At 37.0% G+C, this 14252-nt stretch overlaps 1 protein-coding gene across 7 annotated transcripts in view; it reads left to right on the forward strand.

The window, feature by feature from the left end:
* The window catches only part of mam (neurogenic protein mastermind), a 176367-nt gene that overhangs the window by 110406 nt on the left and 51709 nt on the right, over positions 1-14252 (forward strand). For 5 of the 7 annotated variants that reach the window (XM_035870306.2, XM_035870322.2, XM_035870343.2 and 2 more), the window contains one exon: positions 7360-9258. In XM_035870306.2, the coding sequence (XP_035726199.1) occupies positions 7360-9258 (1899 nt within the window). The remainder of the gene's footprint in view (positions 1-7359; positions 9259-14252) is intronic. The other 2 variants (XM_035870315.2, XM_035870362.2) reach the window with 1 other exon arrangement.

Consider the following 14252-nt stretch of genomic DNA (forward strand, 5'->3'; position numbering starts at 1 on the left):
GAAATGACGCGCGGAACTTAACGAACGCGGCTGGCTCGATACATGAAAAGGCCGTACAACGTAAACGATGATAAATCCACTTCTCTCTTTTTTTTTTTTTTTTTTTTTTTTTTTTTTTTTCACCACCACCATCAGCCACGGCCGACGCAATACATCGGATCGTATTGCTGAGCGTGCTGGCGATGCATTTACATTTGTACGAATAAACATCGTAATTGCATATGTAACCACAACGCACGGACCATCCACGTGTCTGCCGATGCGCATTGAACGTATTGTTTTCTATTTTTTTTTTTCTTTTTCTTTTTCTTTTTCTTTTTCTTTTTCTTTTCCTTTTCCTTTGTGTTTCTTTTTCTTTTTTTTTTTTTTTTATTTATTTGTTTTTTTCCCTTTTTTTTTTCTTCCTCATGACCTACGACACTTCTTTTAACGTCTATTTTTTACGATAGCTGACGTTAATTCTTTATTCATGAATGAAAAATTTACGTATTACGTATGTAACTACGTGTTTAATAAAAAGAAGAAAAAAAAAAAGAAAAGAAAAAAAACGTATGTATAAGTATGATTACACATATGTTTAATAGATCAACACCGGCAATGTAATTTGTATTTTATTGCATCGGGAAACAGTTTTATTAATGACATTTTTCTAAATCTTATATCTCTCTCTCTCTGTTAAAGATTTTAAAAATTACTTGAACTATTTAAGATACTAATTAAAAAGTAAAAGTGTGGTAAGAAGAAAGAATTTTTTTTTTGTTTTTTTTTTTCCTTTCTTTTTTTATTATTACCAAACTAATATCAAAAAATATCAAGAAACATATTGCAATACTTTCGTATGTTATATGGCGGCAATCAAATAATTACTTCAAATTAATATATACAACTACACACACACACACACACATACACACACACACGCGCACGTACATACTCACGTATACCTACCATATATATAGATATTATAGTTGTGTGTGTGTGTGTGTGTATTTATATAGTTCATTTCTTTAAATTAGAATTTAGATTAGAGTTGTTCTCACAGTTGGAATGATTTCATCCTTTATGGGTTTTAAATTTGTAATGTAAAATGCAGATAGAAACAAGGGAATCCGATAGATCTATTAGTATTCCAGAAAGGAAACGATACGAAACGACGAAGAGCGGCTTTCAAACTGGAACAGATCCGCGTTAGATAGTCGATAGAATCGATACTCTGAGTTCTTTTTTTTTCTTTCCTTCTTTCTTTCTTTCTTTCTTTCTTTCTATCATTCTTTCTTCCTCTTTCTCTCTTTCAATCGTAGAGCATTGAAAACGGGATCTGAATATGTTTCTAAGTCGATGGATTATCCTGAAAGGAGCGATTATGTAAAGCGCCGTTGGTTACGCAAGAAGCACTGGCCGCAGCGCGCCCGTTCGAGAGACATTACGATTTTTCTACGCTAATCGCATCGCTTAAAACGGTAAACCGTTCGCTTGGACAACGGAGCACGATTATACGCTTTTCCTCCGTCAATTTCATTTTTTTCCTTTCTTTCATCTTTTTATTTTTCCTACGTATCGTCGCCCATAACGCGCCATCGAATAATATATAAAAGTTTAATTTTTATTATTCGATATATGATAACATGATATATATATATATATATATATCAATCTCCAAAGCTTCTCATTTGATTTAATAACAACAATATTATAATACGCTGATATGGTTTTTATACAAATGAATTTCTATTTGCATTTTCTATAACATTATTTTTATTAATTAATTACGAATATAATATCATTGTAATGAATTCATTTTCATGATTTATACGATTATACTGGCATTAACATAAAATTTATTATATATTTCATTTACATTAATATATATATATATATATATATATATATATATATATATATATAAACAGAAAAATATGACTTTCCGATAAGCATCATAAAACGATCGAAGTCGAACTTATCAAACTTATGCTCGTACAAGAGAATTATTAAAATGCGTAACATTGTTCAGCGATAATAATTTTTTTTTAAAACGATAATAAAAGAGTCAGACCTACGTATTCTTGAATTCGTATTCGCAATTCATTCGATTCGCTAATTAACACACAACGTAGGTACAAAAGCGCGATTCGTTCGCATAGATAAGCATGCATTATAAAATACGAATTCGAATCGTGTTTAGACTGGCGAATAATGCGGACGATATGCTCTTTTAACTTTAATTTCTTTTTTTTTTTCTTTTTTTTTTTTTTATTTCTTTTTTTTTTTCTATCATATCTTCAAAGTCGAGATTATAAATAATAATTAAAGAAAAAGGAAAAACAAGAAAAAAAAGAACAACAACAACAAAAGAGAAAAGTAGAAAAAGAAGAGAAAAAGTAGAAAAGAGAGAAAAAGGAAAAATGTTGATGTAAAAATTTAATCGCATTTGCGCGACCATCAAATGTTTAAAAATCGAACATACAAAATAGCATCATAATAATAATAATAATAATAATAATAATAATAATAGAATTCGTAAGATGATTTTTATTACCATTCGTCGCGACGTAAGAAAGGAATTCAGCGTTGAAAGTTGAAAGTTGATAATAATTGATTGATAGACACGGAAGGAGGAGTTTGAAGTCGTTTCTTGTCCAGCATTTGGGTCGTGTTAACGCTCCTAACTAGTTGGTATTAACGAAACGTGACGCTAGATAAACCGGCGTATCCACCCACGCGTGCGACCCCCCGCTGGTAAACTGCGTCAAGGTTAGTCGTTCTTATTCCAACGCTTTTGACGTTCCCAATCTAAACGAGATTCGACTATTCGCTCTTTAGTTTTTCTAGTTGTTTAATGATAATCACGTATAATAATATTTAATTATCTTTTTTTATCTTTTTTTTATCTTTTTTTGTTTCCTATTATTATCGTCTTCTTCGATGAAAAATAAAAAAAAAAAAGTCGCACGTCATTTATTAGATCTCTCCTTTTTCTTCGTTGTTTTCTTTTTTTTTTTTTCACTTTCCTTCCCCCGAATAATATTCATTCTCTTATATCTAATAAAAAAAAAAAAAAAAAAAAAAAGAATAAAAATAAAAAAAAAAAAATAGACAATACTTTGGTCTTAATAGACATTTAAGCGATCGTTTCTTCTAATCGAATGAAGTCGTCCTAGAGACAGTTTATTTAGATTCAACGAGAAACGAAAATACGTTCGTTAGAAGTCGTTTCGAATGTTTAAGTGACTTCATCTTTTATCAACTTGAACACTTAAGTTGAGTGTACATTTCTGTATTATTACATTTTTGTATTATTACGTACATATATATATATATATATATATATATATATATATATATATATATATATACATAGAGTTTGATAGGAAAATAATATTTAATTATGCACATTATATTTTGTAAGACTTCGACTTATCAGATTTCCTATATCAAAAAATTTTATTTTTCTAATTTCATCGTCGTTATCACTAAATGGCAATATCACTGGATAATTATTTTTCTTTTAAATCTTAACTATGAATAATATTTGAAGTACAGAGACTTTAGTCGATGGATATTTATGACTAATAGATATTTTTCAAGCACGACGATTGGCTGACCGAAAAATTGAAAAGGTCCTTCGTATACCTGAAAAATAAGACAACAGATGGTACGATACCTACGATAAGGGAAACTAATTGTCAAGATAAATAACTGACAACTTTAAATAGAAAAAACTTCTATGACCATTATATTTTTACCCACATTCGGGAAAATATTAGGTATATATCATCCCCTTCCTTAAACTTTCTCTAACTTTCTACAATGTCCCTTCAAAGTAACAGTGTTCTTACAATCGTAGAAGTAATAACGTGAGTCAGTTGCAATCTAATCTTCGAACTGTGATCATCTCTATTTTGTGCGAAATAATAAATATTATTTAACGTAATATTAAACAAGAATAGTGAAGGAATAAAAGTAAATATTGTAACTAAAGTGATACAAAAATAAAGTGATAAGTTGTAATAAATTTTAATGAATTTGTGATATAATGGAGGAGAAATATAGAAATTTTTTCCCATCGTATTTTTTCAATAGAAGTCTCTCGCCAAGGAATAAGTGTATATATTCGCAAAAGGTAATTTGCGTTTATCGATATATATATATATACATACATACATATCAATAATTCGAGTATAGCCATTTAATCTAAATACCGTTATTGATAATTTCAAACAATTTCACACAATATCAATTGTTATATCAAGTGTACGAATATATGTGGGAATCGTGAAAAAGTTTATGAAAGTTTATCGTCGTAGTCAATTTATTTCTTTCTATTTTTCTTTTTTTCTTTCTTTCTTTTTTTTCTTTTTTCTCTTTTTGCTCTTTTCTTTTCTTTTCCGTAAGTGAAAAGATTCGAAATATCTCTGAAATCGTTAAGTTTCTTATTCGAAATTCTTATGAGATTGGCTTATGATAGAAGTTTTCTAAACGAGCGTTCCAAACGTCATTCGCGAGCTTTGCTTTCCCGTTCGATCTCGAATGGTCGAGGTTGCTCTTCGATACGATAGTAGAGGAACTCGAGGAAAGTAATTAATTCGAGAGAAGAGGAATTCCATTTAAAATTCCCTTTTTTGCATAAGCCCTATAAACGGGGGAAAGGTATGGGCTAGTAGAGGAATAGAAATGTAGAACGGATATTGACACGAGCACAGGAGAAGACTCAGAAGCAGCGTTATCTGTCAACCAGCAGTGCACATTTCGTCCTGTGAAATTGCTTCTCAAAAAGCTGGCAGAGCTTTCCAGTCCGAAGCCCTTTTCCCAGCTTCGCTTCCATTTCTCTCTCTCTCTCTCTCTCTCTCTCTCTCTCTCTTTCTCTCTCTCTCTTTCTCTGCCTCTCGACCTATATAATATAAAACGCGAGTTGCCTCTCCAATATCTCTTTTCTCCGTCGTCGCCTGTACGGCAGCTGACATTCTCGATGCAATTCTTTTCTGCCGCAGTACCTTTTCTTCTACAAAGCGGTCACTACGCGTCAAAACTAATCAAAATGGAAGGAAAAAAGAAAAAAAAAGAAAAAGGGAGGGGGAAGAGTAAAAAAAAACAGAAGAAACAAACTGGGGTAGCAATTGCTTTACGAAATCTTACATCTAATCGCCGATTTTGCCTTTACCTTTCTCTAATCTCTTTTTTTTCTTTTAATCGGATACGAAAAGTCATCGGACGAATTAGATTTTATATTTAACGATAAAATATCTCTACGATACTTTCATAAGTGTCGTTGAGAATAAATGTTTTTTTTTTCCTCTTCTTTCTTTTCTTTTTCTTCTATTTTTTTTTTTCTTTTTTTTTTTAACAGCCGTAGCAAAAGATCTTAGAAAGTTAGGAACTTTGTTTTATATTACGAGGATATTTCTATCGTGTTGATATTTCTAAGAAAACCTTTAGATTCTCACGAATATTCAATTTCATTTCATTATGAATACTTTTGTTACATCGATCCAAGGATTAACTTATTCTAGGCGAACGAAAACGATTACTTTACGTCGCAAAATCCTTCGGGTCTTTGTCAAGGCGAAAAAATGTACACGGTCGAAGGTTGAAAGAATATTGTGTTACACGTGCAAGAGACACGAGATTAGAAGGTATAAAAGAGAGAAAAAGAGAGAGAGAGAGAGAGAGAGAGAGAGAGAGAGAGAGAGAGTAAGAAGTAATAAGAGAAATAGCGACGGAAATGAAGAACGTTTGATTCGTTGTTATAAAGGGTAATACGTATTATCGACGTGTACGAAGTTACTCAACTTCAAATCATGAAAGAAAGCATGGATGGATGTTCGTCTATATAGAACAATGCAACGGTTTGAACCGCGAATATCTCGAGTAGAGCGCATTCGGAAAAACTTTTTCCAATCTCATTTTTTTCCTTTCTTCTCTTTCTCTTTACCATTCTATCTTTTGCTATATCTCGATATCGGACAACTTCTTCATATTTTCATCGAACTCTATTTCGACGTGATCCATCTATGATGCCCTGATGATATGGCAAAACGTGTATATTTAAAAAAAAAAAAAAAAGAAAAGAAAAGAAAAGAGAAAAAAATCTCTTTTTTGTTCTATTTCATATTAACATCATAAATGATGTGAAATAGTTCGACAAAGTGATGAACTTTTAATACTTGAATGATTTTAAATTTGTTAAATTAATTTTCTTTTTTTTCTTTTTTTTTTTTTTTTTTTTTTTTTTTTTTTTAATTGAAAAAGAAAATTGAAATTACTTTTATTATCACCGATAATAAATAATCGAGCTTTTTAATAAATCGTTTCTGCAAAAGAAATAATTTGACATTCGTCAAGGATAAGTTTCACGTAAATATTCGATACGCGTGCATATGCGCGAAGGACAAGTGGGAGAACAATCAAAAGATAATAAAAGGCACACCATCGTTTCTAACGACCGAGATTTACGTGTCATGTAAGGAATCAGGATTCCGAAGTTGAAACGATCAGTAGTGGTTAGTTGATTCCCACCGGTGGTCGACGGAGAGGAACGCGAATGTCCCTTTTCTTTGTACAAAGATAGTTGGTAGAAAAAGCTTTGAAAAGGTATTGACAGGTACGGTGAGAAATTGTCAGGTTAATTGGAAAAAAAAAGTCTGTGAAACGACTTTGCCACGAGAGCCGTGGACACCGCGTTGTTTGACTCTGCGGATCGGGAGTTAAGTATCCTGCACTAACCGGTTGCGGACTACCTTCGTGACGAGTAAAAAGCACGAAGTACCAGCAAGCTAAACGCGCCGCCGCTTCTTTTTGACCCGATCGCAAAGAAAATGGTACCTTCTTTCCGAGCTTTATTTTACTTCATTAACTTCACGTAATAATGAAACATTATTAGAAATTTAATGATCGTAAGTTATACGGGGAATGTGTTATCTTCTTTCATTTTTCTTCTTTGTTTTTTTTTTGTTTGTTTGTTTGTTTGTTTGTTTGTTTTTTCCCCTGTCCACCACCTCACCCCCCCTCTCATCAAAAAATGTATCATAAAATCATTTTTATTTTTTAAAGTGCATCGAGCAGAATATGGAAAATACCAGGGTGTATAAATATTTGTATTTCGCTTTAACGTCCGCGCGCTTCGATACGCGAACGAACGAGTTCGATAAACACAGATTCGATATATGATTACGTTACAACCTACGTACGTAATTCATGGATTCCATTATACAGAAATTGGAGATTTAATTAGTACTTTCCAATTGAAGAAATAATAATAATTCGACCATTTCCGTAGGGACGATATTGGGCGTGTATCGTTTATATCAAATCTCTGCTTTGGAAAATGAAATCGATATCAATCGTAATTTATTCTTGTTCCAGCAGCAGAAATTCTTAAAGAGAACGGCCGAGGAGTTGGAGGCAAGCGGGGGTGGCGGAGGCGACGGAGGATTCGGTGAGCCACCGGTAAAGCTACAATGCACGCAAGCCCAGCATCAGCATCAAGCGCAGCTTACCAGCGGTGGCGGAGGAGGAGGAGGCGGAGCCGGAGGTGGTGGGCCTCACCACGGCCACGGGCAGCATCAGCCCGGAAACGGTGCGAACTCGACGGGTCCGAACGGACCAGGTAGCGGAGCTGGTGGAGGCGGAGGTGGCGGCGGAAGCGGTGGAGGTGGTGGTGGCGGTGGTGGGGGTGGAAACGAAGGTCTGACCAAGTTCTCCGTCGAGATCGTTCAACAACTGGAGTTCACGACCTCGGCCGCGAACTCTCAGGCACAGCAAATATCGACGAACGTGACGGTGAAGGCATTGACGAACGCTTCCGTGAAAAGCGATTTATTGAACGCCTCGTCCTCGCCTAAGCCGGACCCGAACGGCGGCGGTGGCGGAACTGGAGGCGGTGGCGGTGGTGGAGGTGGTGGGAATGTTAGGACACAGCCGGGAAACGGAACCGGTGGAGCTGGTGGTCCAGGCGGGCCTGGTGGTGCTGGCGCCGCAGGTGCCACGGATGGAATCGGTTGCGTCGACATCGCTAATCTCGTCGAGTGCAAACAAGAACCCGATAACGAATTCGTCGATCTTGAACAGTGCGCCGCCGCCTTGGAAAAGGACGCGGCAGTGAACGGAGCCGGTTTCCCTGGCTTTTCTGATTTCATGGGTGACGACACCGGCGATGAGATCATTACATCGGACGCTTTTAAAGATCTCATCTCGGAAATTTCGGACTTCCATCCGGAATTCATGAAAGACTTTGATTTTGAGGACAAAAGCGTAGACGCGTTGGCGAACAACGCGGCAGCTGCCGTCGCGAATGCTGCCGCCGTCGCAACCGCAGCGGCTGTAGCTGCTGTAACTAATGGAAATAATCCTAATAACAATGGAATGCCTCCGAACAACGGACAGATCAAGATCGAAGACGACAAGGATACTATTCATCATCAACAGCAACAACAGCAACAACAGCAACAGCAACAACAGCAGCAGCAACATGGGAACAGTAATAATAACAACGGTGTGAATAACGGTACGACCGCCAATAACGGCAACGCGTTACCTGCCAATTCCAGTCCAAGTGCGCTCGCCTCCTCTCAGTATTCCCCCGCCCGACTACCTTACTCCGGTCTAGACTTTAAGTCCGAAATGAGCCCGGCAGCTCAGACGCTCAAACAGATGGCCGAGCAGCATCAGCACAAGAGTCAGCAGCTAGGCCTTGGCGGTTTCAATCCGACAGCAGCGGCAGCCGCAGCTGCGGCGGCTGCTAGAGGACCAGCGGCTAGATCACCTTATGCCGAATTTTCTCAATTTACCGGAGCTTCGGACTATTTGGGTAGTCCAGGAAGCACAGCACCCCCGGGTGGACAAAATCAAACTCCAGGATCTGGTACCGGATCGTATCACAAGAACAATGGCGCAACCGGTTTCCAAAGTCAACAAACAAACGACATGTTCGTCAGTTCCCAAACACAATTTGCCCCCGGCTTGCCGGACATGAAGAGATCACAACCAAACGCGGGTGGTAAGCCGAGTATGCTGGGACCAAGTGGTGGCTATAAACAACAATATTCTCCTTATGGAAGTCCAGGCTCTATGCCGAATCACGGTAGTCCAGGATATCCTCTACCTCCGAGAGGATCGCAAAGCGGTGGTCCTAATCAAACCGGATCTCAAGGACCCTTTACCAGCTCCACACCACCAAGACCTCCCTCGGGACCTGGTACCTCTACATTGCAGATCAATCAAGCGCAACAACTGCACATTAGTAATCCGGGACATCAGATTCAGGTCGGTCAACTTAAATTTATTAAATTTCTCTCTTATTATATAATTTATACCATTTAAATAGTCGGCAAGTTGAAACGGAGAACAAAAAAACCGCGAATGATCGAATCAACTAATTCACATTAATCCAAATTATATTTACAAATGAGAACTACGTTTCCTCATTATTTCATATTATCTCATATCTGAGATTTTTCTAAAACTAATATTTTCCCTTGAACGAACGACAAATAAAAACATATAACATCGCGAGAAGGATATCGTACTCGTAGTCGTATGATATCTGTTGCGTCGCGACAATGCGTCTATTTTTGTAGGTGGGATCGGTCGTTGGGGGTAAGAGAAAAAGGGGTGACGATGGTCGGTCGTAGTAGCATCGACGGTAGATAGCATAGTAGTAGTGATATTGGGTAGTGGTGGTGGTAGAAGTGGGTAGTGGTAGTGGTGGTGGTAGTAGTGGGTAGTTATAGTGGTGGTAGTGGTGGTGGTGGTGGTGGTGGTGGTGGTCGAAGACTGTGAAAATGGGTGGCGTCGTCGGACCGTCACGAGGGCGCCGCGACGCGCAACAAGTAGTCTAACCCTCCCTTTCTCCCTTCTACTTTGACATCACTACTACCACTACCAACTTTACCACCACCGATACCACAACCATCGGCGTTACTACCCCCCTAATGTCGCCCTCCGCTCTTTATAAATTTTCCCTCTCACTATTTCCCCTACTCTTCTCGAGGCTTGGTCTAACGTATAGGAGCGCGAGTGCGCGCACGCATGAGTATGAGAGGGAGAGAAAGTTAAGGGTGAGAGGTGCATGGCCGTGCGCAGCCGGCGTCGCGACGCCACCGTCTGCTCGATTTACCCTGCGCCTGCAATCCGCGTCAATACGCTTGGCTTGCCGCTCGCAAAATTCTGCGCTCGCGGTAATCTACGCGTCGATGCTCGGACGGGGTCGACCACGAAAGCTATGTTGTGATAGAGAGAGAGAGGGGGGGAGGGGGATAGATGAGAAGGAGTAGGAGTAGGAGTAGGAGTAGTAATAGGAGCAGGAGAAGGAGGAGGATGCGGAGCAGTAGTAGTAGGAGGAGGAGAAGAAGGAGGAAGACGAGAAGTTATTTAAATCTTCGCTCGACGCTATTCTCGCGCCAAGTATCTATTTGCGAATACGATTTTAATACGACTAAGCAGATGCATTGAAGATTTTCTTTAATTGGTCGTAGAAAATCGTTTCTTCGTTTATGTCTTCGTAAATTTCTTTCTTACGTTATACGTTAGACGTTAGTTTTATTATCCTAAAAAATTATGGATTGAAATCGTATGAATTCTCAGTATTCTCTATCGGTAAATCATTTCCCATCATATTCTCAACGTTATTATTTATATTATATTGTTTTATACAATGAATTTTTATGAGGTCGCTATAATCATTTTTAATTACAATATAAGACCTCGTTGAGTCGTTAGATTTACAATGCGATTTCGACGTGACATTTGACGATGACGTGATAAATGATTTGCTACGATATTTAATAACGAATTATATTGAGGCACCATCGGTATAACCCTTGAATTTGTTCTTCGGCTACGAGACTAAAGAAAGAAAGGAAAGAAAAAAAAAAAAGCAACTTCATGGAACAAATGAAAATTTTAATATTTTAATGAAAGTCACAAGAAACAACGGAGACTGTTCCAGATGTTTAAACATCCTACTTGAACTACGCTTATGAATAATAATTTATTTTTTTTCGAGATATCGGATAGATAATCCTGTTATCGTAAATGAGATTAGTTATTATCACGTATACATATTCACAGTGTTGTACAACACAATTTTCAAAATCGATAACGTTCCATATCCTTCCGTTAGAGACCGTAGATCGTTCGTTGTCAATTCGAAAAGATAATATTTTATTCGTTTGAAAGTTCGAGCGTATCGGCTAACCATGAAATTTGAAAAAGATTACTCGATGAAATTTCCTCGTCTCTCCTGTAGGCCATTTTCATGTTTTTCCGCTTTCACCGTTGGGAATATAGGTTGAAATTATTTTAACATCGGCGCGATGGAAATTTCGGACTGCAATGGACTCCGCAAAATTTATAAAACCAGCCAAGTCTTGTAATTTCGTTAATAGAGAATTACATATTTTCCTGATATAAAATAATTGCTTTTGTATTTTCTCTCTCTCTCTCTCTCTTTCTTTTTTTGTTTTTTTTTCGTTCAAAAGTGATATATATATATATATATATATATATATATATATATATCGTATACTTTTTTTTTATTTATGGCAGAGCCTCAACGGACTCGTAATATTTAGATATAATTGAAGTACTCCGTTGATACTGGCGAGGCCGTCCAATTAACGTGAATTTATAAAAAGGAAGAAAAAAAAATCGTCTAGGTAAATGGGAATAAAATCGTTTGTAATCCTACGAATAAAGTTTATCTCAAATTTGAATACTTTGATTGTCTGGCATCGTGATATTCTTGTTAAAAGAGAGAAATATATATATATATATATATATATATATAGAGAGAGAGAGAGAGAGAGAGGGGTGAGGGAGAAAGAGGTAGGACATAATAATAATAATAATATTAATAATAATAATATTAATAATAATAATAACAGATTATCTTCTGAACTCTTTCTAATCATTTTACTTACGATTCCTTTTATCATATTTTATTATACGTGGATTCACGATCGATCATTCGATCATTTCGAAATGTTTCAAAATTGACATCACTTTCTTCGTGAAAGAAAATCGAATTCCCCCTAGCAAGTCCAAATCGAATTCGTTCTAGCCAACAGCGACGATTCGTTTTTCTCTATAACTGAACGAAAAGGAACTCGCTCAGGATGGAAATCGAAGGTACGTTCTTCCTTGGGAAGGAATATCTACCGGTATATAAAATCCTTGGAGCATTGTGCTAGATAGCTAGAGAAGAGATCTTATCTGTCCGTCCCTCGGACACCTTCGAACCTCAGAAGCGTTCCTTCTGTCTCGTTCTTCTCTCGCATCTTATGGACACGTCTGTCCCTCGTAAATCACGCTAGCTAACGCGTATTTGCATCTCAATGCGCTTTGGATCTGAACAACGCTTTTCACCTCGTCGTCTACGAGATCAATTTCTTCCTTTTCAAGGATCTTTTTCTTATTCTCTGCCTTTATTATCGATCACCTACCTTTCTCTCTCCCCCTTTCTCTCTCTCTCTCTCTCTCTCTCTCTCTCTCTCTCTCTCTCCTCGTTCTTAGTTTCCTCTAAATGTTTTCTCCGTTTTAAAATTACATAAATGTAGATCATTTCACGACAATAGATCGTGAAACAAGCGATTGATAATTGTCTTCCATAAAATCGAAGTCGGCAAGTTCGATGACAACAAAAGAGCATCGTTATCATTAAAGGCAAATAATGTTATCACTATAAAGCTGTAAACCGTAAGAATCTCTGACACACTTCCTTTCAAACATCGTTATTCATTAATCATTAAAAGTCAATCTGTACTATTATTAATAGATAACGCGGTCATTTTTTTTTTATGAATTATCAATCGATTTGCGCAATCATAAATTATCAGTTGATCGGTAATTTATCTTTAGATCAGGGAAAAGAACATTTTTTTTCATCGCAAAAATATAAAGATAGAATAAAATTTAATCGAAATCAACTTTTTTTTTTTTTTTTAATTCCTTCGTTTCATGTGAAAAGTTACGTTTTAAGAAAAAGAGAGAGAAAGAGAGAGAACACGTATCGCTTTCGATGCAAATAAACGCTGGTAACAAAAAAACCCGTTTGAATGTCTTTCTCTTACGTTCTAAAATCTCTCGTATTTACGATTCCATGTAAATTCGACTGAACGAATTCATTTTCGTTCATTCCCGTTCGTATTCCCGAAGAGAGCTGCTTCCTAGTACGGTCTCGTGCGTATTCACAGAGGACCGGAAATCGACTCTGTTGTGCGCAGACTCCTACTTCTCTTTCGGTTCAAAGGTTATTTGCGCACCTTCGATCGTGACGTCTCGTAGATACACGCGCGTGCCGTAAAACTGGTCCAAAGGATTCGCGTCACGTACATTACGTCAATTTCTAGTTTTTCTGTCGCATTCTCATATAACCAATTTTTTCTTTCTGTTATTTCTTATAACACAATTAAAAATTATAATTATTCTATCTTCGTTATCTTCTATTTTTCTCTTTCTCTCTCTCTCTCTCTCTCTCTCTCTCTCTCTCTTTCTTTTTATTTGGAATAGATATCGGGTGTTCTTTCGTTTTTCTTTTTTATCATTTCAGCTTTCGTAATCTCGATTTATAATTAAGTTAATTATATAAAAGTGATACGTACGCGTTAAAGAGAATGAGGGTGAAGTGGGCGAGCGAGAGGAAGGGTGGGAAATAATAGCGAAAATTGAGAGGGATGGTTGGCGCGGGAGGAGGAATGAGGAAGAACTCGGGAAGGCACGAGGAATGTTATATGACTAACGGCAGATAGCTCGAAAACGCGGCGTAAATCAAACCCACCGCAATCGTAATTTCGGAAATTCAATGCGTAAATATGACGCGATCTGGTCGATTCGCGTAACGGTCATCCCTCCGTGAAAATCCAACGTAAAAGCGCTCGGAAATGCGTCTTCCAAACTCGACAAGCGGCATTTATTTGAAAATGCATATTAATGTCCCTGTTGATTACAGAAATCGAGTATTAACGGGATTCGCGGATAATGAGCTCGCAAATGCACGCTAAGTATTTATTAGGGACGAGTCAAATTTTCCACGCAATTTTCTTTCTTCTTCGAATTTATTCGCATAAATATGATCGTCATTGTTGATACGCACTCTAATACACATTACATGCAATTACTTATATTTTCAATGACAATCTTTTAACTTTGATCCATTGGACAATTAACTTGGTACAATACAAATTTTTTCGATCGCGAGCATCGATACTAGGAGAAAAAATTCTCATAGACGCGATTGGATATTATTACGATATGAGTTA

This window comes from Vespa mandarinia, chromosome 2, assembly GCF_050613455.1.
Source record: "Vespa mandarinia isolate Hongniang chromosome 2, ASM5061345v1, whole genome shotgun sequence".
NCBI lineage: Eukaryota > Metazoa > Arthropoda > Insecta > Hymenoptera > Vespidae > Vespa > Vespa mandarinia.